A 27561-nucleotide genomic window follows, 5' to 3' on the forward strand; every position below is an offset into this window, starting at 1 on the left:
AGAGAGAGAGAGAGAGAGAGAGAGAGAGAGAGAGAGAGAGAGAGAGAGAGATATGTAAGAGGGGCAAAAAGAAATAAGCAAAAGGAGGGGAGGAGGTGAAAGGTAGAGGAGAGAAAGGAGAAGCAAAAGAGAAGGAAAAAACCCCCAGGAAAAAGCAAACAATGGAAACACAATCAAATATGTGTGGAGTTTGAAGAGAAACAGAGAAAATGGCGTTGAACACAGTTCAGGTAGAGAATGGAAAGCTAGTACTAGACAACCATGAAAGGTAAAGATCAAACAATTTAAGAGTTGTCATAAAGAAACTGACACCCACAAATGTGCTGTAAATTAAACAGTGCCCCTAAGCTGGTTTTGTAGCTTTTAATAGTATTAACGTATTTGAAATGTAGGAAGAGAGATCTGACATATCCAAATGAAATCAAGGGAAAGAGTTAGCATTTAATCTGAATTTCTAGGGAAATTATCAAATAATTATTTGTGTGACAAGGAATTACAGATGCTGGAGTAACTCAGCGGGTCAGGCAGCATCTGATGGACAAAAGGAATAGGTGACGTTTCAGTTCGAGATGCTTCTTCAGACTGAGGGTCAGGCGGGAAGGAAACTAGAGATATGAACAGGTGCAAAGAACAAATGAATGAAAGGTATGCACAAGGACAAATCAACGACAGCAGCGATGATCAAGGAAAGGTAGAGCCCATAACGCTCCATTGTTGGCTGTGGAGAGAGGGAATGTAAGGGTTACTTGGTTATTTGCTGTCTGTAATGCAAGAGTAACAAAATGCTGTAAGGTATTTGAAACCTTTTAGAAAGAAAAGATTGCAACTACTAAGAACTTTTCGTATCTGTTCAGAATGTTCAAAACTGCTTAATACTCAAGTGGTATTTAATTAAACATTTCCTAAAAACTCTTCAAGTTTACTCACTATTGTACTATAGGAAGCACAACAGCCAGTTTGTGCCTTGAAATCTCCCACATCAGCCATGAGATAATGGCCAAATAATCTCTTTTTAGAAATAACTAGACAAAGTGGACCCGTTGAAGGGTCTCGACCCGAAACGTCACCCATTCCTTCTCTCCAGAGATGCTGCCTGTCCCGCTGAGTTACTTCAGTATTTTGCGTCTCATGCACTACAATGCTGAGAACTATATTCTGCACTCAGTATCTTCCCCTTTGCTCCATAACCCGGTTGGATTTGCTTTGATAACATTTTCGCAATGAATAAGTACAGATTAAGTAAAGTGAGGTTTGTTGTAGAAATTATACAATGCCTTTCAGGGGACCTGTTCATGATTGTCCCAGGTGGTTGTAGAAACAAGGAACTGCAGGAGCAGGTTTATACACATAAAGACACAAAGTACTGGAGTAACTCAGCAGGTCAGGCAGCATCTCTGGAGAACATGGTGCAACGTGTATCCATGTTCTCCAGAGATGTTGCCTGTCCTGCTGAGTTACTCCAGCACTTTGTGTCCTTTAGTCCAGGAGAAATTTCTGTTCATCTCTCATATGTTTTCTTTGTCCTGCCATTTCCACTCATTTTGGCCATTCTTTATGCTATTAACATACTGCCACCTCCCCCACGTATTTGGTCAAAAAGTAGGTTGAACAGGTCGTGCTTTGACTGTTTCCTGATTATATAGTGAATAACTATGACTATTTTCACAATTGTATCCCATCAAACGAATGGAATTTCTAAATTTAGTGTTCAGTGATGGAACAGCCATGTGTACTTTACAAATGTGTTAACAACAAGCATGGAAATACATGAAACTGCAGAATCTGGAATCTTAGACAATAAACAAAGCTGGAGGAACTCAGAGGGTCAGGCAGCATCTGTGGAGGGAATAGAATAGACACACAAAACTGGAAAGCTCTGAAATGAGCATCTAACGAAAGGTCCGGAACCAAAATGTTGTCTGTCCATTCTATTGTTCTGACCTGTTCTTGCAGCCTCAACTTCAAGAGCTTCTCGTTTAAAGATTAATGCAGAATTAGAGTGAACTATCTTGATGTGGAGGCAGATTATTGTTTATGATTCATTGCCATGACGCACTGATAACATCACATCAAACATCATATCACAATGGATATGTGTCTGCCCACACTGAAGGATTGACAGATCTCACACACTGGGCAAGAGGTCACATGAGGAATGAGCAAGCATGTGTTCGCAACTTTAGTTTAGAGATACAATGCGGACACAGGCCCTTCGGCACATCGAGTCCACGCCGACCAGCGATCCCTGCACACTGATACTATCCTACACACAACAGGAACAATATATAATTTTGCCAAGACAATCAGCCTGCAAACCTGTACATCTTGGGAGTGTGGGAGGGAACCAGAACGCCTGGAGAAAACCCATGCGGGCACGGGGAGAACGTGCAAACTCCGTACAGACAGCACTCATCGTCAGGATCGAACCTGGGTCCCTGACGCTATAAGGCAGCAGTTCTACCCCTGCACCACCCTGATATGTGAATGAGCATGGCTGTACTAACATACGATCTATTCCATTAACAGAAACAAATGCCCTCCCTTCTAAACATCCTTACTCAGTCTCCAGCTCAGAGACTGAACCACTTACTCACTTTCAGTGTGATCATTTTGCATAGCAATGATAGCAACACCTGGAGACATACAGTGTAGATCTAAACAGGTGATGTCAGAACTCCATCACTATGTCCTCAGTAATTGTTCAGTCTTACATCAGCAATGATCTCAGAATCTTAATATGCCTTGTAATTATTCTTCTGCCTTCACCTATCACTTTCCTTAATCTAGCCAAGTCAAAATGATCTTAAGATAATTAATTACGTTTTGCTCACTCAAGCCATTTCCCCCCCAAAGAAATTGTCAATCGATTGTCAATTCTGTATGTGCAGGAAGGAACTGCAGATGCTGGTTTACACCGAAGATAGACACAGAATACTGAAGTAACTCAGCGGGTCAGGCAGCATCTCTGGAGAAAAAGAATGGGTGATGTTTCGTGTCGGAACCCTTCCTCGGACTGGAGAAGGGTTTCGACCCGAAACGTCCCCTATTCTTTTTCTCCAGAGATGCTGCCTGACCCGCTGAGTTACTCCAGCATTTTGTGTCACTTCTGTATGTTCTGTTAACCAAGAAAAGGCAACGCATCTTTCAGTCCTTGAAAATTAATTTTATGTTTAATTATCTGCGATACACCTTTATAACAGATTCTTCAGCAGTTTACTGACTTTTACTACAAGAAAACGGAGCAAGACATTCCATCAGAGCCTTAAATTTAGATTATCAATGTTTGTGCAGATATAACCAGACTTAAATGGGATATCGAAGATAGACACAAAATGCTGTCTATCTTCATTAGAACTGAGATGAGGAAAAACTTTTTCATTAGAACTGAGATGAGGAAAAACTTTTTCAGTCAGAGAGTTGTGAATCTGTGGAATTCTCTGCCTCAGAAGGCAGTGGAGGCCAATTCTCTGAATGCATTCAAGAGAGAGCTGGATAGAGCTCTTAAGGATAGCGGAGTCAGGGGGTATGGGGAGAAGGCAGGAACGGGGTACTGATTGAGAATGATCAGCCATGATCACATTGAATGTCGGTGCTGGCTCGAAGGGACGAATGGCCTCCTCCTGCACCTATTGTCTATTGTCTATTGTCTATTGCTGGAGTAACTTAGCATCTCTGGAGAAAAAGAATAGGCGATGTTTCAGGTCAGAACCATTCTTCAGACTGAAGGGTTCCGACCTGAGATGTCACCTATTCCTATTCTCCACAGATGCTGTCTGACCAGCTGAGTTACTCCAGCATTTTGTGTATCTTTGGCGTAAAGCAGCATCTGCACTTCCTTCCTACATGTTAAATGGGCTATCAGTATGTAAGCTGAACTTGTCTCCAGCACCCTGTAGAAGGGAAATGGAACAAAGAAGCTACTAATATTCTACCACAAACATCTCCAATGGTGTCACAATCACTGTAGTCACCACTCCCAGCTCTATGTTCACAAGTAACACCACTATGTTTAGTTTAAAGATACAGCATGGAAACCTGCCCTTCGGCCCACCAAGTCCATGCCAACCCCTTCGATCACCCGTTCAAACTATTTCCATGTTTAACGATCGTTCAGTTAAGTTTAATTTATTATTGTCACGTACAGTGAAAAGCTATTATTTTTGTTGTATGGTATCTAGTCAGTGTAAAGGCTTTACATGATTACAAACAGAGGCCAACTACCCTACAAACCTGCACACCTCTGGGATATGGAAACTGCAGAGCTATGTGGAAAAAAAACCCTGGAGGTAACTCAGCTGGTCAGGCAACATCTGCGGAGGGAAATAGACAGAGGACATAGGGCGGCAAGGTGGCACAGTGGTAGAGTTGCTGCCTTACAGCGCCAGAAACCCAGTTCGATCCTGACCACAGGTGCTGCCTGTGCGGAGTATGTACGTTGTCCCTGTGACCACATGGATTTTCTCCGGGTGCTCCGGTTTCCATCCACACTCCAAAGACGCACAGGTTTATAGGTTAATTGGCTTCGGTAAAATTGTAAATTGTCCCCAGCGTGTAAGATAGTGTTAGCGTGTAGGATAGTGTAAGTACCAGGGGTGATCGCTGGCCGAATCAGATTCGGTGGGCCGAAGATTCTGTTTCCACGCTACATCTCTAAAGTCTAAAACAAACCCTTTGTTCACGATATGAATGGACACCTCGGTTACAACATATTTTGTCCACGTTAACCGGAATCCATTATAAAGAGGTCTGTAATAATGAGGGCAGACAGTAATAGCATTGTAACCATTTCGTAGAATTGTAAGGTAACTAAATGCTTGATCTTTACAGTGTACTATTGAGTTACAAAGATGTCCAGCTGACAATCCACGATATGGATAAAATACCCGATATATTGAAAGGCAAAAGGAAAGGGCAGGTTATTCTCACTCCTCGCAGGGTAGGTATTCTTAATCACATTCCTTTGACCCAAATCAACCAAAACAATTGATTTAGTTGACTCCTCAGGCTATCAACACTGTTTCTTTATTCCTTAGGTGATATTCTTGTCAAAAGATCAGTCTAAACCACTGAAAACGTTCTCACTGCCATTTCAACTCATTGAAGGACTTAATGTTGAGCAGGGGGTATTCTCCGCTAATTATATCAAGGGCAGGATAACCGCTCAGCCTGAAGGTAGGACGCAAGGCAATTGTGCTGCTTGAAAACTACGGCACTAGAGATTCTTAGCAATCAAGGAAACGGATCTTTCTCAAACTGTTCATGATCAACGTGCCTCTCATCGCCAGTGACCTGGGTTTGATCCTGATCTCTGCGTGGAGTTTGATTATTCTTCCTTTGACCCCAAGGGTTTCTCTGGAACCCACATCCCAAGCACAGGCTGGTTGCCGGGTTAATTGAGTCAAGTAGTGGCACAGCGGTAGAGTTCAGGGTTCAATCCTGACCTCGGGTGTTGTCCGTACAGAGTTAGTATGTTCTCTCTGTGAACGGGTAGGTTTTCTCCGGGTGCTCCAGTTTCCTCCCACACTCCGAAGACGTGAAGGTTTTGTAGGTTAATTGACTTCTGGAAATTGTCCCGAGTGCATAGGATGGTGCTGGTGAACGGGTGATCGCTGGTCGGCACGGACCCGGTGGACCGAAGGGCCTGTTTCCACACTATATCTCTAAACAAACTCCAAACAAGTGTGCCTGATGACAGGACAATCGGGATGGAGTTAATGGGTATAGGAGAGAGACTGGAATACAAGGAAATAAGTGGGCGGATGGGTTCGGTGGGATTGTTATTGAGGCTAGCACAAGACTTGATGGGCTAAATGGCATACTTGCATGTTGTATGAAAATCTGCACCAAAAAACATGGCGATCCTGATTGAATGAATGAATGAATGAATGAATGAATGAATAAACGATACCTTTGAATGATACTTTATTATCACAGTGAGATTCTTTGTTTTGCATACACATATGCAAAGAGTCACCAGATATACAGGTAGGGTGCCAAAGTTACAAAGTATTCCATTTAGTCCCCAATGTTCTTGGTGCCCCCCCTCCCCGCCCCCCTCCAGTTGGGTCCCTCTTGTTCTCGGCAGTATGTTCTCGACCGATCGGCGCCCTCTGCAGGACCCTAGGGCTCCCACCACGGGCCCAACCAACATCCGGCACCCAATGGGGGCCTGTCCTCGACCGCCGCCGGGCCCTCCCTTGGCGACTCCACTGGCACACGCCAGGAACTTCCCACCAGATTAACCATGATAATGATTTGGCACGTTCTTCTTCTCATGAGAGAAAGGGCCCAGTCAATGGTCGGTTTAACACAGATTTCTTAGCTGGTTGTCCAACTGAAGTAAAGTTTGGAAGGGGTTACACGGAGACAGCACATCGGGGATGGATATCCATAATGACCCTACATGGGAGAAGGACATTCGTAGAAGGAGGAAGGTCATGGCCAATCATAGCTGGTCTTCCACTTCAAGATCAAGTTCCTCATCTTGTGGAAAGTTCAAACAGTATTGGGAAAAAAATGTTGACTCTGTGTGTACATGCAATGCCCAGCAAAGGAAATGTCCATCATACGCCAACAGTCATTTCAGTATAGGATATGCATGGGCGGCCATAGTTTGTAATGCGTAGAAACAAATAGCAGCAGATGCTGGTTAACGCACAAAAGGACACAAAGTGCTTGAGTAACTCAGTAGGTCAGGCAGCATCTCTGGGGAACATGGATAGGTGACCTTCCATGTCTGAAGAAGGGTCTCAACCCCAAACGTCACCTATTCCATGTTCTCCAGCGATGCTGCCTGACACGCTGAGTGACTCCAGCAACATGTGTCATTTTGTTAACAGTTTGTAATCTAACTAAAAACTGCAGGCTGTGCAAGCCGTGGAGGTTTGAAACTGTTGGAAGGAACCACCAGTGATTTCTCTTAGTTGAGCTGTGCATCACGAACCATTTCTCACGGTTTTGTCTTCCAACCAGGTGGCTGGGAAGGAAAAGCGACATTCCGGCTGACGTTCTACTCTGGAGGAGCGGTTGAGTTTGCCAAGGCGGTTGTCCAAGTAGCCAATCCCGGTAGGCAATGGGAAAGATACCGGTGGCCGGCACAGTGGCGGCACGGTGGCGCAGCGGTAGAGTTGCTGCCTAATTGTGCCAGAGACCCGGGTTCGATCCTGACTACCGGTGCTGTCGGTACAGAGTTTGTACGTTCTCCCTGTGGGTTTTTTCCTGGTGCTCTGGTTCCCTCCCACATTCCAAAGATGTACAGGTTTGTGGGTTAATTGGCTTTGGTAAAAATATAAAATGGTTCCGAGTGTGCAAGATAGTGCTGGTGTACGGGGTGATCGTTAGTCAGCGCAGTCTCGGTGGGACGTGGGCCTTATTCCGCGCTGCATCTCTAAAGTCTAACATCTAAGGTCCCTCAAGGGCATGACGTGGAATGGGTTGCTGTTGACAATGGTTACATGTGAAACATTAGACTGGCTTTTTCGTTACAACTATTCGTGCCATTAAATATTTGGGGAGGTTTTCCCACTTCCACACACCGACAATTTCCTTTCATTCAGCACCACTGACACAGCAAACATTTCCCACGGCATTTCCCAGACACAGTATCCTACAAAAAATAAAGCCACAATGAAGAGTCCTGACTCACATATTGTCCCCAGCAGTTAGACAGAAGGAATCACACCTGGACAGAACAGTAGCTTTCCAAACAGCATTGATCCTGGCCAAGAGGAGTTGAGTATAGGAGCAAAGAGGTCCTTCTGCAGTTGTACAGGGCCCTAGTGTGACCGCACCTGGAGTACTGTGTGCAGTTTTGGTCTCCAAATTTGAGGAAGGATATTCTTGCTATTGAGGGCGTGCAGCATAGGTTCACTAGGTTAATTCCAGGAATGGCGGGACTGTCATATGTTGAAAGACTAGAGCGACTAGGCTTGTATACACTGGAATTTAGAAGGATGAAAGGGGATCTTATCAAAACGTATAAGATTATTAAGGGGTTGGACACGTTAGAGGCAGGAAACATGTTCCCAATGTTGGGGGAGTCCAGAACAAGGGGCCACAGTTTAAGAATAAGGGGTAGGCCATTTAGAACTGAGATGAGGAAAAGCTTTTTCAGTCAGAGAGTTGTGAATCTGTGGAATTCTCTGCCTCAGAAGGCAGTGGAGGCCAATTCTCTGAATGCATTCAAGAGAGAGCTAGATAGAGCTCTTAAGGATAGCGGTCAGGGGGTATGGGGAGAAGGCAGGAACGGGGTACTGATTGAGAATGTCAGCCATGATCACATTGAATGGCGGTGCTGGCTCGAAGGGCCGAATGGCCTCCTCCTGCACCTATTGTCTATTGTCTATTGTCTACTGCCTCTCCATTCCAGTTTATTTCAACTTGAATCCAATTGAAGGATATTGCATGGAAACACGCCCTTCGGCCCACCGAGTCCATGCTGACCATCGGCCGCCCATTCAAACTGGTCCTATGTTATCCCACTTTCTCATCCACTCCCGACACACGAAGGAGGATGTGCAGAGGACAAGTAACCTACAGACCCACACACATCCTCGGGATGTGGGAGGAAACCCTCGCAGTCTCAGGGAGAATGTACAAACTCTGCACAAGACAGCATCAAAGGTCCGGATCAAACCCATGTCTCTGGCGCTGTGAGGCAGCAGCTCTGCTATCCCGTGTCTTCCCATGGTATCATTCCATCTCATATCCCCACATCAGTCGTCCAGGAATCAGGATCCCAGCCCAGTCAATGAACCACATACCATTATACACACGACTGATACTTGTGCCGCGACTGATCTACTAAGTATGCAAGAGAAGTGTGAGGTGTTGCGTTTTGGGACGTCTAACAAGGGTAGGACCTACACATTGAATGGTAGGCCTCTGGGGAGTGTTGTAGAGCAGAGGGATCGAGGAGTACAGGTGCATGGTTCCTTGATGGTCGAGTCGTGGTCAAAAAGGCTTTTGGGACATTGGCCTTCATCAGTCAGAGTATTGAGTACAGAAGTTGGGAGATCATGTTTCAGTTGTATAAGACGTTGCTGAGACCCCATTTAGAATATTGTTTTCAATTCTGGGCACCATGTTTTTGGAAAGATATTGTCAAGCTTGAAAGGGTTCAGAGAAGATTTACGAGGATGTTGCCAGGACTAGAGAGTCTGAGCTATAGGGAGAGGTTGAATAGGCTGGGTCTCTATTCCATGGAGCGCAGGAGGATGAGGGGTGATCTTATAGAGGTGTATAAAATCATGAGAGGAATAGATCGGGTCGATGCCCAGAATCTCTTGCCCAGAGAAGGGAAACCGAAGACCAGAGGACATAGGTTCAAATGAAGTGGAAAAGATTTAATAGGAATCCGAGGGGTAACTTTTTCACACAAAGGGTGATGGGCATATGGAACAATCTGCCAGAGGAGAAAGTTGAGGCAGGGGCTTACCCAATGTTTAAGAAACAGTTAGGACATGGATAGGACAAGTTTGGAGGGACATAGACCAAGCACAGGCAAATGGGACCAGTGTAGCTGGGACATGTGGGCCAGTGAGGGCAAGTTGGGCTGAAGAGGCTGTTTCCACACTGTATCACTCTATGACTCTATGACTCTAAGAGCATCCAGTTGTTCAAAGTTATAAAGATAAACACATTTATCTTAAATGCTCCCCAAAACTGGATATTGGCACTTTTAAGAAAGTAAAACATAAACTTCATGTTAGACACAAAATGCTGGAGTAACTCAGCAGGACAGGCAGCATCTCTGGAGAAAAGGAATAGGTGAGGTTTCAGGTCGAGACCCTTCTTCAGACTGAGAGTCAGGGGAGAGGGAAAACTAGAGATATGAAAAGATACAGAACAAATCAGAGCCGGCACCGGACTCAGGAAAGGTGGAGCCCACAATGGCCCATTGTTGGCTGGTGAAGAGGTGAGAACAAAGGGATACGAACAGTGAAACTAGCAGGACAACTGGGGTGGGGGAGGGACGGAGAGAGATGGAATGCAAGAGTTGCTTGAAATTAGAGAACTTAAATTTATACCGCTGGTTTGTAAGCTGCCCAAGTGAAATATGAGGTGCCGTTCCTCCAATTTGCGTGTGGCCTCACTCTGACAGTGGAGAAGACCCAGGAAAGAAAGGAACGCAGTGTAATGGGTAGGGGAAGTTAAAATGTTTGGCTACTGGGAGATCGTGTCGGTCAAGGCGTACTGAGCATCGGTGTTCAGCGAAACGATCATCCAGTTTGCGCTTGATGTCACCGATATATATATATATATATATATATCAACTTCATGAGAAGCCGTGAAATTTGAAGGAATATTTTACTCTAAGATGTTGTCTCATAGTATTTTGATACAGCACGTAATATATCAGCACACTGCTGATCTCAATTTTAATTTGTCCTTGCAGCATCAAGGAACGTTTCATCTTACGGTCCCGTGGTCTACGTTTATGAAACGATCCGCGTTGTACCATTAAGAAACCAAAACTTCCTTAGAAATGCTGGTCCAGCTATGAATGACAGCAGAGGCTATGCATATGCTCCCACATCACCTCCTATGCCAGGTACTGTTACCTTTTGTCACATATTTTCGTTACTGGAATCTAGAATTATATAGATTAGATTATTGATTCTCAGTCTTCTGCAGAAAAGTCATTGGTTATTCTCCAGACACTGCCCCCACCCAAAAATAACTCTACAATGACCTTCTCATATTTTGTTTCATTCTTCATAATTCCACACAACATGGAAGGAAGCTAATCGGACTATTGACACTATGCTGAGTCTCAAACCGATTCTATCAATCCCGTTCCCCGACTATTGCTCTCCGGATCCAAAGATGGACATTAAGGGCTGGAGTAACTCAGCGGGACAGGCAGCGTCTCTGGATAGAGGGAATGGGTGACGTTTCGGGTTGAGACCCTTCTTCAGACTGAGAGTCGGGGGAGAGAGGGCGACACGGAGATAAGGAAGGGTAAGGTGTGAAAGTGAGACATCCATCAAAAGATGTCATCAAAAGAATGCATTCAAGAGAGAGTTAGATAGAGCTCTTAAGGATAGCGGAGTCAGGGGGTGTGGGGAGAAGGCAGGAACGGGGTACTGATTGAGAATGATCAGCAATGATCACATTGAATGGCAGTGCTGGCTCGAAGGGCCGAATGGCCTCCTCCTGCACCTATTGTCTATTGTCTAATGTAAAAGAGATGAGCACAAGGAACACGTAGAATAGATCATTGTTAGCTCGGAGAAGGTGACAACAAAGCAAGCAGAGATAAAATGGTCAGAGAACTGGGAACTGGGAAGGGGGAGGGATGAAGAGAGGGGGGGTTGAAGTCAGAGAAGTCAATATTCATGCCGCTAGGGTGTGAGCTGCCCAAGCTGTCCAAGAGCCCAGCAAACCCTGATTGTTCTACCACATGTGTGTGAGGAAACCAGATCACCCAAAGAAAAAACCACACGGTCACAGGAAGGACATGGAAGCTCCACACGGACAGCAAGAAAGATCAAAGTCAGGATTGCCAACAGTACCTGCTTCATCATTGTTCTTACCCGTAGTTTAGTTTTGTTTAAAAGGGCCAACTTTACAGATCTCCTCCTTCACTTGAACTTGGTGGTACAGTGGTGCAGCGGTGGAATTGCTGTCTCACAGCACTAGAGACTCAGGTTTCGATCCTGACCATGCACAGGATTTGTACGTTTCCCCCTGCGGCACGTGTGGGTTTTCTCCAGGATCTCCAATTTCTTCCCACACTCCAAAAACATATAGATTTGTAGGTTAATTGGATTGGTATAATTGTAAATTGTCCCTTGTGTGTGAAGGATAGAGTTAATGTGTAGGGATCGCTGGTCGGCGTGGGCTTGATGGGCCGAAGGGCCTGTTTCCGCATTGTATCTCTAGACCAAACTAAACTAAACTAAACTGTTATGCATTTAAATATAATAATTGTTATCCACCTCCTCACTTTCCGAACAGAGTCAACGCAGGATCGCCCCCTCTGAATATCAACATCATCTCACAAAGGATAATTGAAACCAAGAGTTCTGTAGACAGGGGTTTGTTTAAAAATTGACCTACTTTTAAAGGTGGAAATGTTCTTCAGCGAACAACTTACAGTCTTTTTGTCAAAGTCTTTTAGATCACAACTGTTAATATTAAACACGGAGGGTTTTCGATCTGAATATTAACTCCATTTAGTAGTTTAGGGATACAGCATGGAAATAGGCCGCTCGGCCCACCAGGCCCATGCCGACCATCGATCACCCATTCACACAAGTTTAGATTTAGATTTAGATTTAGAGATACAGCGCAGAAACAGGCCCTTCGGCCCACCGGGTCTGCGCCGCCCAGCGATCCCCACACACTAACACTATCCTACACCCACTAGGGACAATTTTTACATTTGCCCAGCCAATTAACCTACATACCTGTACGTCTTTGGAGTGTGGGAGGAAACCGAAGATCTCGGAGAAAACCCACGCAGGTCACGGGGAGAACATACAAACTCTGTACAGACAGCACCCATAGTCAGGATCGAACCTGAGTCTCCGGCGCTGCATTCGCTGTAAGGCAGCAACTCTACCGCTGCGCCACCATGCCGCCCTAAGTTCTAAGTTATTCCACTTTCTCATCCGCTCCCAACACACCAGAGGCAATTTACAGAGGCCAATGAACCCACAAACCCGCACGTCCTTGGGATGTGGAAGGAAACCGGAGCACCTGGAAGAAACGCACGTGGTCACAGGTAGAATGTGCAAAGTCCACACAGACCTGAGGTCAGGATCGAACCTGAGTCTCTGGCGCTGTGAGGCATCGGCTCCACCAGCTGTGAGACTGTGCCACCCGACCTGCTGAGTATTAGCAACATTTTCTCATTTTATTTCAGAAGGGTGTAAATGTTAATGACCCCAACCCAAGTACGTAACTCTGGAAGCAGAAAGACTAAACAAAAAACACTAAAAGACTCAAGGAGGATGGAAAATGAGAGAAGAACACTATCCCTGTGATCATATACATTAAATATATGAAGTGGTCAGGAGTAAGTACCTAGTGGATGTAAACAAGGCCTGGTAAATAACTGGAGCTGACAATATAAATGGCCAACTTTGTAGCCCAGAGACCAGGTGGAAGGAGGCTAATGTTGAGAACTAAGGAGAATGGTTCCCAGCTCGAGTAGTTAACAGTTAAAGGGGAGATGGAGTCTTCAGTAGCCAAAAACCCATACAGGGCGGCACAGTGGTGCAGCGATAGAGTGGATGCCTTACAGTGCCAGAGACTCGTGCTCGATCCTGACTAGAGGTGCTGTCTGGACGGAGTTTACGTTCTCCCTGTGATCACGTGGGTTTTCTCCAGGTGCTCTGCTTTCATCCCACGCTCCAAAGACGTATCAGTTTGCAGGTTAATTCGCCTCGGCAAAATTGTGAATTGTCCTTAGGGTGCAGGATAGCACTTGTGTACGGGCCTAGGGCCCTGTTCCACGCTGTATCTCTAAAGCATAAAGTCTAAAGTCTCAAAGAGAAGATCTCGGTGGGTACCCCGAAAGACTTGGTTTATTTTGCAATTCCAAGATGGCGCTGAAGGCAGGCGACCCTTTGCATGCTGGTCCCAGAAGAGGATCTCCTATCATCCATTACAATCGCCCCACTCTTTTAAATCATTATTTCAACAGCAGCACCTCTTACACTAAGTGTGCTCTTCTTAATCTCCTCTCAGATCTGTCGCACTAAACGTAATACCCTTTACCCTGTATCTGTACACTATGTGTAGGAAGGAAATGCACATGCTGCTTTACTGCTTTACACCGAAGATAGACACAAAAAAGCTGGAGTAACTCAGCGGGTCAGGCAGCATCTCTGGAGAAAGGGGTGACGTTTCGGTGACCCGAAATGTCAACTATTCCTTTTCTCCAGGCACTCTGCCTGACCCGCTGAGTTACTCCAGCTCTTTGTGCCCATCTGCGCACTGTGGACGGCTTGATTGTAATCATGTATAGTCTTTTATAGACTGGACAGCATGCAAGAAAAAGCTTTTCACTGTACCTCGGTACACTTGACAATAATAAACGAAACTAAATTTGCTGAGAGCTGGAGACGAGAGGCTGATGTGCTGGTCTTCAGGCCAATATTTGCTCTGTGCCCTGAATCAATGGAATGATTTATTTTCTACAGGTGGTTATTATATGCCAGCTTCTCCCATGTATGGCGGTTATGGATATCCACCTCCGATGTACTATAACACCATGCAGGCCCCGCCAAACGTTACTCCAGTCGGACAACCAGGTAAGAAATCTGTGTTCTCCGCAGTGATTCAATGGTGCTTGATTGTCACCCAGATGCAGTGAAATGCTTTGTTTTTGGCACACAATCTATGTTAAATCATACAGCAGACCTCACCCAGGCAGTACGCAAGGAGTCACCACGCTGCTTTTAAAGGTTCTTAGTCCGGTCTTATCTCACAGCGGTGAACCAGGCCTGCCACTGCACATGCCCCGTAGGGTCCCTCTTTGTTCTCAGTGCCCCCCCCCCCGGTTGGGTCCTTCGTTGTTCTTGCCCTTCCCCCCCCCCCCCACGCCGGGTTCCTATTTGTACTCGGCGGCCCCCTCACACCGGGTCCTTCTTGGTTCTCGGTGGCCCCCCCTGCTGGGTCATTCTTTGTACTCAGCGCCCCCGTGCCGGGCTGCTCTCAGTGTCAGTCCCGTCAGTTGCTCAGCTGCACGCAGTGCGCTGGTCATTAACTGTAACGTTTCTCTCACAAGAAAAACTTGCCAAATCATCATTGTCGCCATTGGCGATCACTCAAAGTCAAGTATGATTGTCCTCCTGGTGGGTCCTTGCTCTGGGTCGCAAGATGGCTGAAGTCAATACTGCTGCCACAGACTTCATGATATGTCCCTCTAGGTGGACACCTCTGTGTGGCATCTTTTACTGTGGGGAGTCGGGTGCCTGGGCAGCCAACACATGGTTTGGACAGTGACCGTCCCAGGTCCAGCGGCATGGACTCCAGGACAGTTGGGAGTTTCTGCTGGCCATGGACTTTCTTGACTTCTCAGCCATAGTGGTGGTCCACACGATGGCCATCCGCCAACCTCCACATATTCTGCTGTTGTCTTCTTCTTAGCCGCCTTTTGTCAGGACCCCCCCCCCCCCCATGACCTGTCCTTCAAGGTCGACCCTACCAGGATCATAGATCCACACAGAGTCAGTCTCCAGAGTCATAGTCTATACATCTTTGGGAGCTTGTCCAGCCCAAATTATCTGCTCCACTCCCGCTGTTCCAAAACCATTTCATTAGCTGACAGGACTTTACTTTGCCCTAAGGCACTAAATGTGGAAATCTAATATGGTCACTCACATTTCTCTAATCCAACATTATAATGGTAAACTCAGGGGGCAGAGGGCACTGCAATGGATTTGGACCCTGCTTTCATCTTGGAGCCTGGAGATCAAACGTAGCTTTGACTGATAATACGAAAGGATTCTCTGACAGGCCGGTGATAAGGAGGGTAAATGATGTAACTTTAAGTAAATATACTGGGATTTAATGTATTAAAACCTCATCAGTAAACCTACAAATGGAGATAATTGTGAAAACCCTGGGTAGGTGCTCCAGGTTTCTTGGAGAAGCGAAGGGTCTCAACACAAAACATGTTCTGATGAAGGGTCTTGACACAAAACATGGTCTGATGAAGAGTCTTGACCTGAAAAGTCACCTATTCCTTTTCTCCTGAGATGCTGTCTGACCCGCTGAATTACTCCAGCATTTTGTGGCCATCCGTGTTTCATGGAGTTCTGTTGAGACAGTCCATTCTGTCTGTAACGTACTGCACAAAGTGGTGGTATATTCATCCTTCCATGCGGAATGCTATCTCTGCTGCCATTGCAACATTTATATCTATTACTACTCCTTACACTTCAATAATACAAAACCTGACTACAACAGTTTCACTCTTTTGTTGCCACAAACATCATAGAATTATAGTCGTAGAGCACAGAACCCTCCACTCACCATGTCCGTGCCAAGCATCATGCACTAATTTACACTAATCCTACACTCACACCTTCTTATTTTCCTCACATTCATTCCCATTAACTCTCCCAAGATTGGACATTGTTATACAGAATCGTACAGCACAGAAATGGTCCCACTACATCCACCTCAACCTTTATTACCCATTTACGCTAATCCCAATAGCCCACATTGTCAGCAGTTCTTTATTCTTATCATAAATATAGAGTCATATGCGTGGGAACAGGCCCTTCAGCCCAACTTGCCCACGCCGACCAATATGTCCCATCTACACTAGTCCCACTTGCCTGTGTTTGGCCCATATCCCTCTAAACCTGTCCTATCCATGTAACTGTCTACTTGCTTCTTAAATGTTGCAATAGTCCCCCCATCAACTACCTCCTCTTGCAGCCCGTTCCATACACCCACCACCATTTGCATGAAAATGTTACCCCCTCAGGTTCCTATAAAATCCCCCTTCACCTTAAACCTATGCCCTCCGGTTCTCAATTCCCCCACTCTGGGCAAGAGACTCTGTGCGTCCATCCGATCTATTCCTCTCATGATTTTATACACCTCTATAAAATCATCCCCTCATCCTCCTGCGCGCCTGGGAATAAAATCCCAGCCAGCTCAACCTCTCCCTATAGCTCATGACCCTCAAGTCCTGACAACATCCTCGTAAATCTTCTCTGCACCCTTTCCAACTTGACAACATCTTTCCTACAAACATGTACATTAACATTGGGAATAAACAAGAAGTAGTCATCCCCTGCTCTTTCACTGCATTCCTGCTAATTGTTCTCCTTGAAGGGATGGCTTGAATGTGTGGCTAATAGACCTATTGCCTCACAGCTCCAATGACTGAGGTTCAATCCTGGCCTCTGGTGCTGCGTGTGTGGAGTTTGCATGTGGGTCTCCTCTGGATGCTTACCGATCCAAGTGTCCGTCTAACTTTCTCTTGAACTGTAGTTGTATCCGATTCCACCTCCATCTTTGGCAGTACGATCGTGGTGGGCTGAAGGGCCTGTTCTTGTGCTGTGCTGTTATGTTGTATGAACCACAATTAGCTCTGAGTAACATACCCTCTCAAGTCAGCACCACATGGTTTATGCCTTACAGCGCTTTCAGCATCGGAGACCTGAGTGTTCGATCCCGACTCCAGGTGCTGTCTGTACGGAGTTTGCACGTTCTCTCCATGACCACGTGGGTTTCCTCTGAGCTCTTTGGTTTCCTCCCACGCAGCAAAGACGTGCAGATTGTAGGTTAATTGGCTTGGTATAAAAATGTAAATTGTCCCTCGTGTGTAGGATAGTGTTAGTATCAATGGTCGGCGTGGGCCGAAGGGCCTGTTTCCGTGCTGTATCTCTAACCTTGAATTGGCATCCGTCTATCTGCGAGAGATGATGGTGCTGCTTGGCGTTGTCCTGTTTGGAGAGGGGGATTTGTCATCTGTGGGTACATCTCACTGTGCCCAGCAAGGATGAAGTGTCCTCTCCATTTGATTTGGCCGCTGAGCCTGGGCAGGTCAATGGGAATACAAACTTGCCCAGCATCTGCATTCCCCTCTCGACCCGATAGGCTGATTCCAGAGGAACGGCGTGGCTGCTACGTCTGGGGCCTACTCGGTTGCAGGAGTTGCCGGAAGGTGGACGCACGAGGGATCAGCCGACCGTCTCTCGGGACTCCGGCTCCAGTGCCTTTGGCTCACCTGAGCTTTACCCACAAGGCAGCGGGGTGCTATTTAACCCATAGTCGGGGCCTGGTTGATGGACGTCAGGATGTGTCCGCACGCCGGTGGGCCTGCACGCCGCATCTCTGGGGGCCAGTGTTCCTCCGAGATCCCCGCGCAGTTTAGCCTGGGACTGAAGATGGCCCCAGTTACCATGTGTTGCCACGAGGAGGCACTGCGAGAGTCTTAATGATGCAGAGGTGATGTATTGGCAGGGGGAGGCTCATGCACTCGCCTCCCTTTGTCGCAAAAATTGCTAGCCAGCGGCATCTGGATTTATACCAGGGCACCGGACGCATGCAACACCCTGTGGCTCTCACCACCAACACATGTCTAAACTAAACTAAACTAAAACAATGGATTTTGCCATTTCACCCCTAATGCACATGAATGACGTTCATAAATTCATTACAGTTAATAGTAACTCACCGCTGGAAACAGGGAAGTGATAAATTCCAATTATTTCTTGCAAGTTGAGCGAGGTGGCCATTTTGTGCTTAGACTGATGCTTAGACTGATGATACATTATTCATCATCTAAATGGTCTGAAATCTATAATATTTATCAGCTGTTTCTAAATATGACCTCGACTCGAGTTGAGTTTATTGTCATTGGTACGATGAGGTACAGGTACAAGGAAAAAAGTGCCGCTGCGCCACCGTGCCGCCTAGCGCCTTTCCCCTTGATCTTTTAAATATGCCTCTCTTGGGTATTATTTTGAAACAATCAGTTTTTCCTCAATTAAAACTCTTGAACGGGAATTTGCAGTGTCCGATGTGTATCGTTGGTATTTCAAATGAAATGATGTGGGCCAACTCTGTTTTCTACCCAGGCATGCCTCCAATGAGTGCCAGTTTCACATCACCAGTTTACCCTGGATACATGGAGCAACCCCCACCAACCTTGGCCACCAGAATGGCAGGTAGGAAGTGATCCTCGTCTACTTACTGGACGTCTGATGGTCCATGGACAAGAACAAAATTGCATTTGAATGGTGCCTTTCCTCCCAAGTACCTCAGTGTGCTGTTTGAAGTATGGTAACAGTTGCAATGTTGGAAATAGGTCGTTTGTACCAACAGGGTGTATCACTGGCAGTGTTGCGATCGAGACTCCACCATCAGTTCATCTGTTTAAAAGATATCGGCTGGTGCAGAGCAGAAGGTCAACACTCTACTGGGGTAGCTCGCTAAAGGGGCTCAAATACCTTAAAGAACCTTTGGTGTGGTGATAGAGCATGGAGACAGGGCCTTCGGCCTAACTTGTCCATGCTGACCAAAATGCCCCATCTGAGCTTGGCCCCTTCGCCCAATCCCTTGTGGCATCGGGGATGATGCCGGGTCAACAATGACTGCACAGACACACATCTTTCCCTCAGTTCCTCCGACGTTAGGTAATGAGTCATCTCCACTGAGTAATCAACAGCACTCGTTTGGTATGTCTCCATTAAACACAACAGCACCAGCAGAAGGTAAGGAAACCTGCCATGTGGCAGGGTGGACTCATGTGATATGGTTCATTTATAGTGAAGGACGGTAGTGACAAGAAGACCCGGGTCCACATGGGGGTGCTGTCCCTCATCGTCAGTAAGGAGGCGCTGACGGACTCGGGCTTGTCCCAGTGGCTCAGTGTGGGCCTCGTACTGGAGACGGAGGCAATTTCGGGCTTGTCCTAGCAGTTCACTCTGGCCTCCAGAGGAGGCGCTGGTGGTCTCAGGCTTGACCTGGCAGCTCAGTCTTCCTCCAAGCTTGCAAAAAGAGGCCCAGTTAGTAGGAAGTCTCTCCCTTTCTTTCTCTCCCTTTCTTTCTCTCCCTTTCTTTCTCTCCCTTTCTTCCTCTCCCTTTCTGTGTCTCTCTCTTCCTCCTCTGGCTGGAAATCCCTCGGTTTATGAGGAGCAGGGCTGACAAGGTGCAGGTGAGTTGATCCAATAACAGCTAATTGGAAGCGGCTGTTTCTCCTTTGACTGTGGCCTGGGTGCCGCTGTTTCCCACCACCTATCTGTGGTGCTTGCTTTGGCATTCCCTGGCCTGTCTGCCGGTGACTGGGATCAAAGCGGCCCTTCAGGAAGGAAGTTGCATCCTCACACCCTCTAAACCTTTCCTATTCATGCACCCGTCCAAGTGTCTTTTAAACGTTGTTATAGTACTTGCCTCAACTGCCTCCTCTGGCAGCTCGCTCCGTACAACCACCACCCTGAGTTAACTCTACCTCATTTGGTTATTTTGCTATTGTACTTTGGAGTTTTTTTGCACCATATTGAATTGCACATCAATCTTGCACCATTATACTGTTTTACAATCACCATTGTATTTATTGTTGTGTTTATCGTGACTGGATGTGTATTGTTTACTCTGAGGGCTTCTTGTGAACAAGGCATTTCATTACTCGGTGTAGATGAACGGATCTGAACCTGCATCTTTATTTATTCACCTGATTTGACTTTCTTCCCCTCAGTTCCTCCGACGTTAGGTAATGAGTCATCTCCACTGAGTAATCAACAGCACTCTTTTAGTATGTCTCCATTAAACACAACAGCACCAGCAGGAGGTAAGGAAACCTGCCAAGTTTTATTCCTTTGAAGTCACTGTACACTTCAGGATTTTTAATCCTGAATATATTAATTCGGTTAAGGATCACTGACAATCTGACATTACCCACTACAGTGTCCACATCAGACCCCCCCCCCCCCCCTCGCAACCAAACACATCTCATATCCCTAATAGTCACTGCATGCCTTTACCTGCACACTATCTATTTAGGGTGGCACGGTGGTGCAGCAGTAGATTTGCTGCCTTATAGCGCAAAAGACCCGTGTTCGATCCTGACTACGGGTGCTGTCTGTATGGAGTTTGTAGGTTCTCCCCATGACCAAGTGGGTTTTCTCTGGGTGCCCTGGTTTCGTCCCAAGTACTGGTTTGTAGGTTAATTGGCTTCCGTAAATTATAAATTGTCCCTGGTGTGCAGGATGATGCTAGACTACAGGGCAATTGTTGGTCGGCACAGACTCGGTGGCTGTAGGGCCTGTTTCCACGCTGTATCTCTAAAGTCTAAAGTAAAGTCTAAAGTCAAATATGGGGATACTGTAAATCGGCGAGACCAAGTGTAGACTCGGTGAATGTTCAGCTGAACACGTGCTCGGTTCGCCAATGCCTACTAGATCTTTTGGTTGCGAACCATTTTAACTCCCATTTGCACCTGACCTTTCTGTCCTGGGCCTCCTCCTTTGCCACAGTGAGGCCACACGCAAACTGGAGGAACAGCACCTCATATGGGTAGCTTTCAACCCATCTGTATGAACGATGAATTCTCTAAGTTTAGGTAACCTCTGTATGACACAATATGGTGATATCCTTGCCTCTGTAATACATTCCAGTAATGGGCTAATGGAAGATCTATTTCCCTCTCTGTCATACATAACTTGCAACTCCAATCAATACCTTGAGACAAAATGTAAGACTTAAAGCAAAGTAAAATTCAAGGTTAACTTCTGCTACTTGCTGAACCATTTGTCTATTTCATGCTGGAATCTCACAAGAGACAATTACAATCTTTCCAATCAGTAATTTACTTTTACATGCATCAGCAGCATTCCTTCAGTCATGTACATGTGCAGATAGACATGAGTGCAGTGTTAAGTTCATAAGTTCTAGGAGCAGAATTAGGCCATTCAGTCCATCGGGTCTATTCCACCATTCAATCATGGCTGATCTATCTTCCCCTCTCAACCCCCACTCTCCTGCCTTCCCCCCATAACCCCTGACACTCCTGCTAATCAACGGACAAGGGACAAGATACTAATTAAGGACATGGCTACATCACCTTCAATCAATGCCCTCGCATTCTTGACATTTCCATCCTGCGAAAAAATAAATCCTACCCTAATGATGCCTATGATAATTTCATGTACTTTTCCAGGTCTCCCCTCAACCTCCGGTGTTCCAGAGAAAATAATCCAAGCTTGTCCAACCTCCTGCTGCTCTTACCCTCGAATCCAGCCATCATTCTTATTTTACAAAATGGCAGCGGAAGGTGTGAGGGGTTCTGAATGCAGTGTTCCAAACTTTCCCTCTATTTCCAAACTAAGATATTTACACTCCAACTTATCAAGGCAATTAATATAAAGGTCCACACTTTCTCGGATATTTTTGTCATGGCTTCTAATTCCCCTAACCTTTGAGGTAAATAGGCAGGTAGGAAAATAACATAACCGATGTTGGTGAGGCTACTTTTAGAGTGTTGTGTACAGTTTTGGGCACCGTGTTATAGGAAAGATGTTGTCAAGCTGGAAGGGGTGCAGAGAAGATTTGCGAGGATGTTGCCAGGACTCGAGGGCCTGAGCTACAGGGAGAGGTTGAGCAGGCTGGGACTCCATTCCTTGCAGTGTTACAAATGTCCCCACTATCTCGAAACTGCCTCCTATTTACAATACTTTTTGGCTGCACTTTCACTGTCACAGGTTTGTAATCTGTTCTATTATTACTGAAGTTTATCTTATAATTAGTGACAAATAAAAATCGATTCCTCCTCCTCAGATCACTGTGTTCTCTCTAGTGGAATGTGATGAATGGCTGGTTAATGTGGCGTGAACCTTGTGGCCATCACATTCCCACAGTGCATGTACGTAGTTGTAAAACAGATGATACATGTTAAGCCATTGTAGATCAATCTTTATTGGATTGAAGACAGGAAAAACTTATTATCCTGTTTTTAAGTTTCATCACTGAATGAACACCATTGAACCATTGCATAGATTTACACACATGCAACAAATCTGTGGTCTTGAGCATGCATTAGTTTAGTTTAGTTTAGTTTAGTTTAGTTTAGGCATGGAAACAGGCTCTTCGGCCCACCGTGTCTGAGTCAACCAGTGATCCCCACACATTAGCACCATCCTACACACACTGGGGAGAATTTACAATTTTATCAGGCCAATTAACCTAAAACCCTGTATGTCTTTGGAGTGTGGGAGTAAACCGGAGCACCAAGAGAAAACCCACACAGGTAATGGAGAGAACGTACAAACTCCATACAGAGAGCACCCGTAGTTAGGATTGAACCCGGTCTCTGGTGCTGTAAGGCAGCAACCCAACCGATATGCCACCTTGCCACCCCATTAATACACTGTTAATTCCTTTTGAATTGAACCATCCTCTCGCCAACTCACTTCCCATCTACCCCATTGGAGACCTTCGAAATATCTTGAGTTGGTCTTTACTGGACTTTATCTTGCACTAAACATTATACCCTCTATCCTGCACCTGTACACTGAGGAAGGCTTGATTGTAATCATGTACAGTCTTTCCGCTGACTGGACAGCACGCAACAAAAAAGCTTTTCACTGTCTCTCGGTACTCGTGACAATAAACTAAACTAAACTAAACCAACTTGCAAAACCTGTGCGGAAATGCATACTTCTTTGATACAATGTGGTGGTGGGTTATGGACTTAGCTGCCAGAGAAGGTAGATGTGGCAGGCATTATAGCAACACTTAAAAGACATTTGGACAGGTACGTTGATAGGGAAGGTTTAGAGCGATATGGGCTAAATGCGGGCAGGTGGGACTAGCGTAGATGGGACATGTTGGTCTGTGTAAAACCCTGACCTTGAAACTTCCCTTCCCAAAAAGTTTCTATTATTTCAACAGTCACAAGTAATGTGACTAAAGGGGGGCACAGTGGCACAGCAGAAAAGTTGCTGCCTTACTACGCCAGGGACCCGGGTTCAATCCTGACTATGGGTGCTGTCTGTACGGAGTTTGTACATTCTCCCTGTGACCACGTGGGTTTTCTCCGGGTGCTCCGGTTTCCCCCCACACTCCAAGGTTTGTAGGTTAATTGGCTACGGTAAAATTGTCCCTAGTGTTTTAGTGTATGGGGTTTAATTTAGTTTTGTTTATTGTCATGTGTACCGAGGTACAATGAAAAGCTTTCATTACGTGCTAACCAGTCAGCGGAAGGACTATACATGATTACAATCGAGCAATCCACTGCGTATAGATACATGATAAAGGGATTAACGTTTGGTGCAAAATCCTATCTACAACTATGGAGCGGTCCTGAGCTACCATCTACGCACTGGAGACCCATGGAGTATCTTTAATCAGACTTGACTTGACTTTATCTTTAAGTTATTTCCTTTATCATGTATCTGTACACTGTGGATGGCTTGGTTGTAATCATGCACGGTCTTTCCACTGACTGGATAGCACGCAACAAATGCTTTTCACTGTACCTCGGTGCACAAGACAATAAACTAAACTCTGTACACCAGCACTATCCTACCCACTACATACAATCTTACAATTTTACCGAAGCCAATTAACCTACAAACCTGTACATCTTTGGAGCGAGGGAGGGCCAGTTTCCACGCTGCATCTCTAGAGTCTAAAGTCTAAAGAAAATCAAGGATAACAATATTTCCCATAACAAATGGTAAGAGATGTTATATAATTATTTAGGTAAATCGATGAATGATATATTACTGAATCCAATGGGAGAATACCATCACCATAGAATCCAAGTTGTACAGCAGAGTAGCCATTCAGGTACTTTGTGTTTCTGTATTGTAAACCAGCATCCTCAGTTCCTTGTTTTTACATAAGTACTCATCTAATCTACACCCACTTGCCAGCACTTGGTAGCCTGCTATACTTATCCAATTTTCCTAAATATGGTTCCAAAAGATGTTACTCTTAAATACATTATTGCAACTATTGATTACGAGATTGATCCCTGGGATGGCGGGAGTGTCATATGAGGAAAGATTGAAAGGACTAGGCTTGTATTCACTGGAGGATGAGAGGGGATCTTATAGAAACATATAAAATTATAAAAGGATGAGAAGGGATCTTATAGAAACATATAACATTATAAAAGGACTGGACAAGCTAGGTGCAGGAAAAATGTTCCCAATGTTGGGCGAGTCCAGAACCAGGGGCCACAGTCTTAGAATAAAGGGGAGGCCATTTAAAAATGAGGTGAGAAGGAACTCTTTCACCCAGAGAGTTGTGAATTTGTGGAATTCTCTGCCACAGAGGGCAGTGGAGGCCAAATACTGGATGGATTTAAGAGAGAGTTAGATAGAGCTCTAGGGGCTAGTAGAATCAAGGGATATGGGGAGAAGGCAGGCACGGATTATTAATTGTGGATGATCAGCCATGATCACAATGAATGGTGGTGCTGGCTCCTGCACCTATTTTCTACGTTTCTATGTTTCTATGTTTAAGGAAAAAATTTAAGTCGTTTTTTTTACCTCATTGTTGTCACTGAAAAATAGTCAGAGAATCCTAATACATAGCACTTGCTAGAAAAATTCCTGCTATTAACAATACATGATATTTAAACATGTTTTAAGATGAGTGAATGAATGAATGAATAAGTTTATTGGCCAAGTATGTACAATAGACAATAGACAATAGACAATAGGTGCAGGAGGAGGCCATTCGGCCCTTCGAGCCAGCACCGCCATTCAATGTGATCATGGCTGATCATTCTCAATCAGTACCCCGTTCCTGCCTTCTCCCCATACCCCCTGACTCCGCTATCCTTAAGAGCTCTATCCAGCTCTCTCTTGAATGCATTCGGAGAATTGTCCTCCACTGCCTTCTGAGGCAGAGAATTCCACAGATTCACAACTCTCTGACTGAAACTCTCTTTTTCCTCATCTCCGTTCTAAATGGCCTACCCCTTATTCTTAAACTGTGGCCCCTTGTTCTGGACTCCCCCAACATTGGGAACATGTTTCCTGCCTCTAACGTGTCCAACCCCTTAATAATCTTGTACGTTTCGATAAGATCTCCTCTCATCCTTCTAATGCACATTACAAGGAATGTGCCTTGGTGCTCCGCTCACAAATGACAACACAAACATACAGTTAACAATTAAGAATAAAGCATAAACACATCAAAACAATAAGGATACAACATGTGGGTAAAAATAAACCAAAGCAAAAAAGAAACTACAGTCTTTGGTTATTGAGTAGAACTGCCACTCGTGGAAAAAAGTTATTTTTATGATTTGGTTCGTCAGAAGTGGGAAATATATTGGTTTATATGGCAACATTGCTTACTTTCATTTGTTTTCATTTCCAAGGTGAATTCAATCCATACACTGCGCCCACATCAGATTACAGTCCTTCATGGTATTCACCCATTGGCCAGCCCCAACAGATTACTCCGACTTCAAACCCAACAGGTAAGAGGACCAAACAGGTCAGTCTGAAGAAGGGTCTCGATCCGAAACGCCACCCATTCCTTCTCTCCCGAGATGCTCCCTGACCTGCTGAGTTACTCCAGCATTTTGTGAATAAATACCTTCGATTTGTACCAGCATCTGCAGTTACCTTCTTATACTACAGGTAAGATGACTGCTAGTTTCACTGTCATTACCAGGAGAACAGATTAAGGTGGTACACTGGCACAACTGGTGGAGCTGACCCCTCACAGCACAGAGACCCGCAATTGATCCTGGCCTGAGCTGCTCTCCGTGCGGACATAGTGTCATAGAGTGATGTAATACAGCGTGGAAACAGGCCCTTTGGCCCAACGCCCACTCCGGCCAACATGCCTCAGCCACACTAGCCCTACCCGCATGCTTTTGGAAAAAGTTACCCCTCAGATTCCTATTAAATCTTTTCCCCTTCACCTTAAACCTATGTCCTCTGGTCCTCGATTCACCTACTGTGGTCAAGAGACTCTGTGCATCTACCCAATCTATTCCTCTCATGATTTTGTACACCTCTATAAGAGCACCCCTCATCCTCCTGCGCTCCAAGGAATAGAGTCCCAGCCTACTCAATCTCTCCCTATAGCTCAGACCTTCTAGTCCTGGCAACATCCTCGTAAATCTCCTCTGTAGTTTGCACATTTTCCCTGTAACCACGGGGATTGTTTCTCCAGAAGCTCCTGGTTCCTCCCACACTCCAAAGATAGGCGGGTTTGTAGGTTAATTGGCCTCTGTAAAATCGCCTCTAATGTGTAGAGAGTGGGGAGTAAATACCACCAGCAACTCGTCCGGGTCTATCCATATCGATGCAATTGCCCAAGAAGGCACACCAACACCTCCTCTTCCTTCGAGGGCTTCGGAGGTTCGGCATGTCTCCAATACCTCTCACCAAATTATGTGATGTGTCACAGAAAGCAATGTTTTGAGATGTATCCTGGCATGGTTTGGGAATAGCTCCATCCAAGACCGCAAGAGATTGCAGAGAATTGTGGACGCAGCCCAGACCATCATGTAAAAACCAACCTCCCTTCCATTGACTCCGTCCACACGTCATGTTGCCTCGGCAAGGCCTACAGCATAATCAAGGATGGGTCTCCCCCCCCCCAGACACACCCTCTTCTAGCCTTTCCCATCAGACAAGAGATACAGAAGTGTGAAAATGTATACCATTACCATCTACCTCCTTGGAGACCCACGGACTAACTTTAATTGGATTTTACTGGACTTTATCTTGCACTAAATGTTATTCCCTTTATCCTGTATCTGTGTGGGCTCAGTGGGCTGAAGGGCCTGTCCGCACACTGTATCTCTAAAACTAAAACTAAAAACTAAATGGAGTTTTTTGTAATTTTTGGAACATTCATTTCCATGGAATTAAAATAGGCAGAATTGAGATGTCTGACTAGAAATAGCATGGATTCTGTAACTAAAGAGCTTCTTCATTTCTGTCCTTTCCTCACAGGGAAAACTGAACCACAAACGTAGATGTTGCCAGAATCTGCATATCATTTTACTGAATGGTCTTAATGGCAGACAGGTATTTGTAGCATGGTGCTTTATAAATTGCTTGACAGCAAGTGAGTGAGATGGAATAAACCATGAGGCACGGCATCCCTCTC

The 27561-nt window shown here is 45.5% G+C and overlaps 1 protein-coding gene and 1 long non-coding RNA gene across 2 annotated transcripts; both read left to right on the forward strand.

Annotated features, from left to right (window-relative positions):
• Positions 1 to 209: 209 nt before the first annotated feature.
• LOC144603808 (WW domain-binding protein 2-like) lies at positions 210 to 13712 on the forward strand. Its single transcript, XM_078417515.1, has 6 exons — positions 210 to 268; positions 4828 to 4936; positions 5034 to 5172; positions 6973 to 7065; positions 10397 to 10552; positions 13699 to 13712. The coding sequence occupies exons 1-6, from the start codon at positions 210 to 212 to the stop codon at positions 13710 to 13712; spliced, it is 570 nt and encodes a 189-aa protein (XP_078273641.1).
• Positions 13713 to 14181: 469 nt separating this feature from the next.
• LOC144603800 (uncharacterized) lies at positions 14182 to 27561 on the forward strand. The gene is made up of 4 exons (XR_013548662.1): positions 14182 to 14264; positions 18555 to 18644; positions 25811 to 25912; positions 27405 to 27561. It is a non-coding gene; the product is annotated as an uncharacterized LOC144603800 (long non-coding RNA).

This window comes from Rhinoraja longicauda, chromosome 21, assembly GCF_053455715.1.
Source record: "Rhinoraja longicauda isolate Sanriku21f chromosome 21, sRhiLon1.1, whole genome shotgun sequence".
NCBI lineage: Eukaryota > Metazoa > Chordata > Chondrichthyes > Rajiformes > Arhynchobatidae > Rhinoraja > Rhinoraja longicauda.

Excerpts from the sequence above, each read along its gene's own strand:
- LOC144603808 (XM_078417515.1), top strand. The coding sequence starts at position 210 with ATGGCGTTGAACACAGTTCAGGTAGAGAATGGAAAGCTAGTACTAGAC. Across the intron at positions 5,173-6,972 it reads GATAACCGCTCAGCCTGAAG|GTGGCTGGGAAGGAAAAGCG; the intron begins GTAGGACGCAAG and ends TCTTCCAACCAG. Across the intron at positions 7,066-10,396 it reads TGTCCAAGTAGCCAATCCCG|CATCAAGGAACGTTTCATCT; the intron begins GTAGGCAATGGG and ends TTGTCCTTGCAG.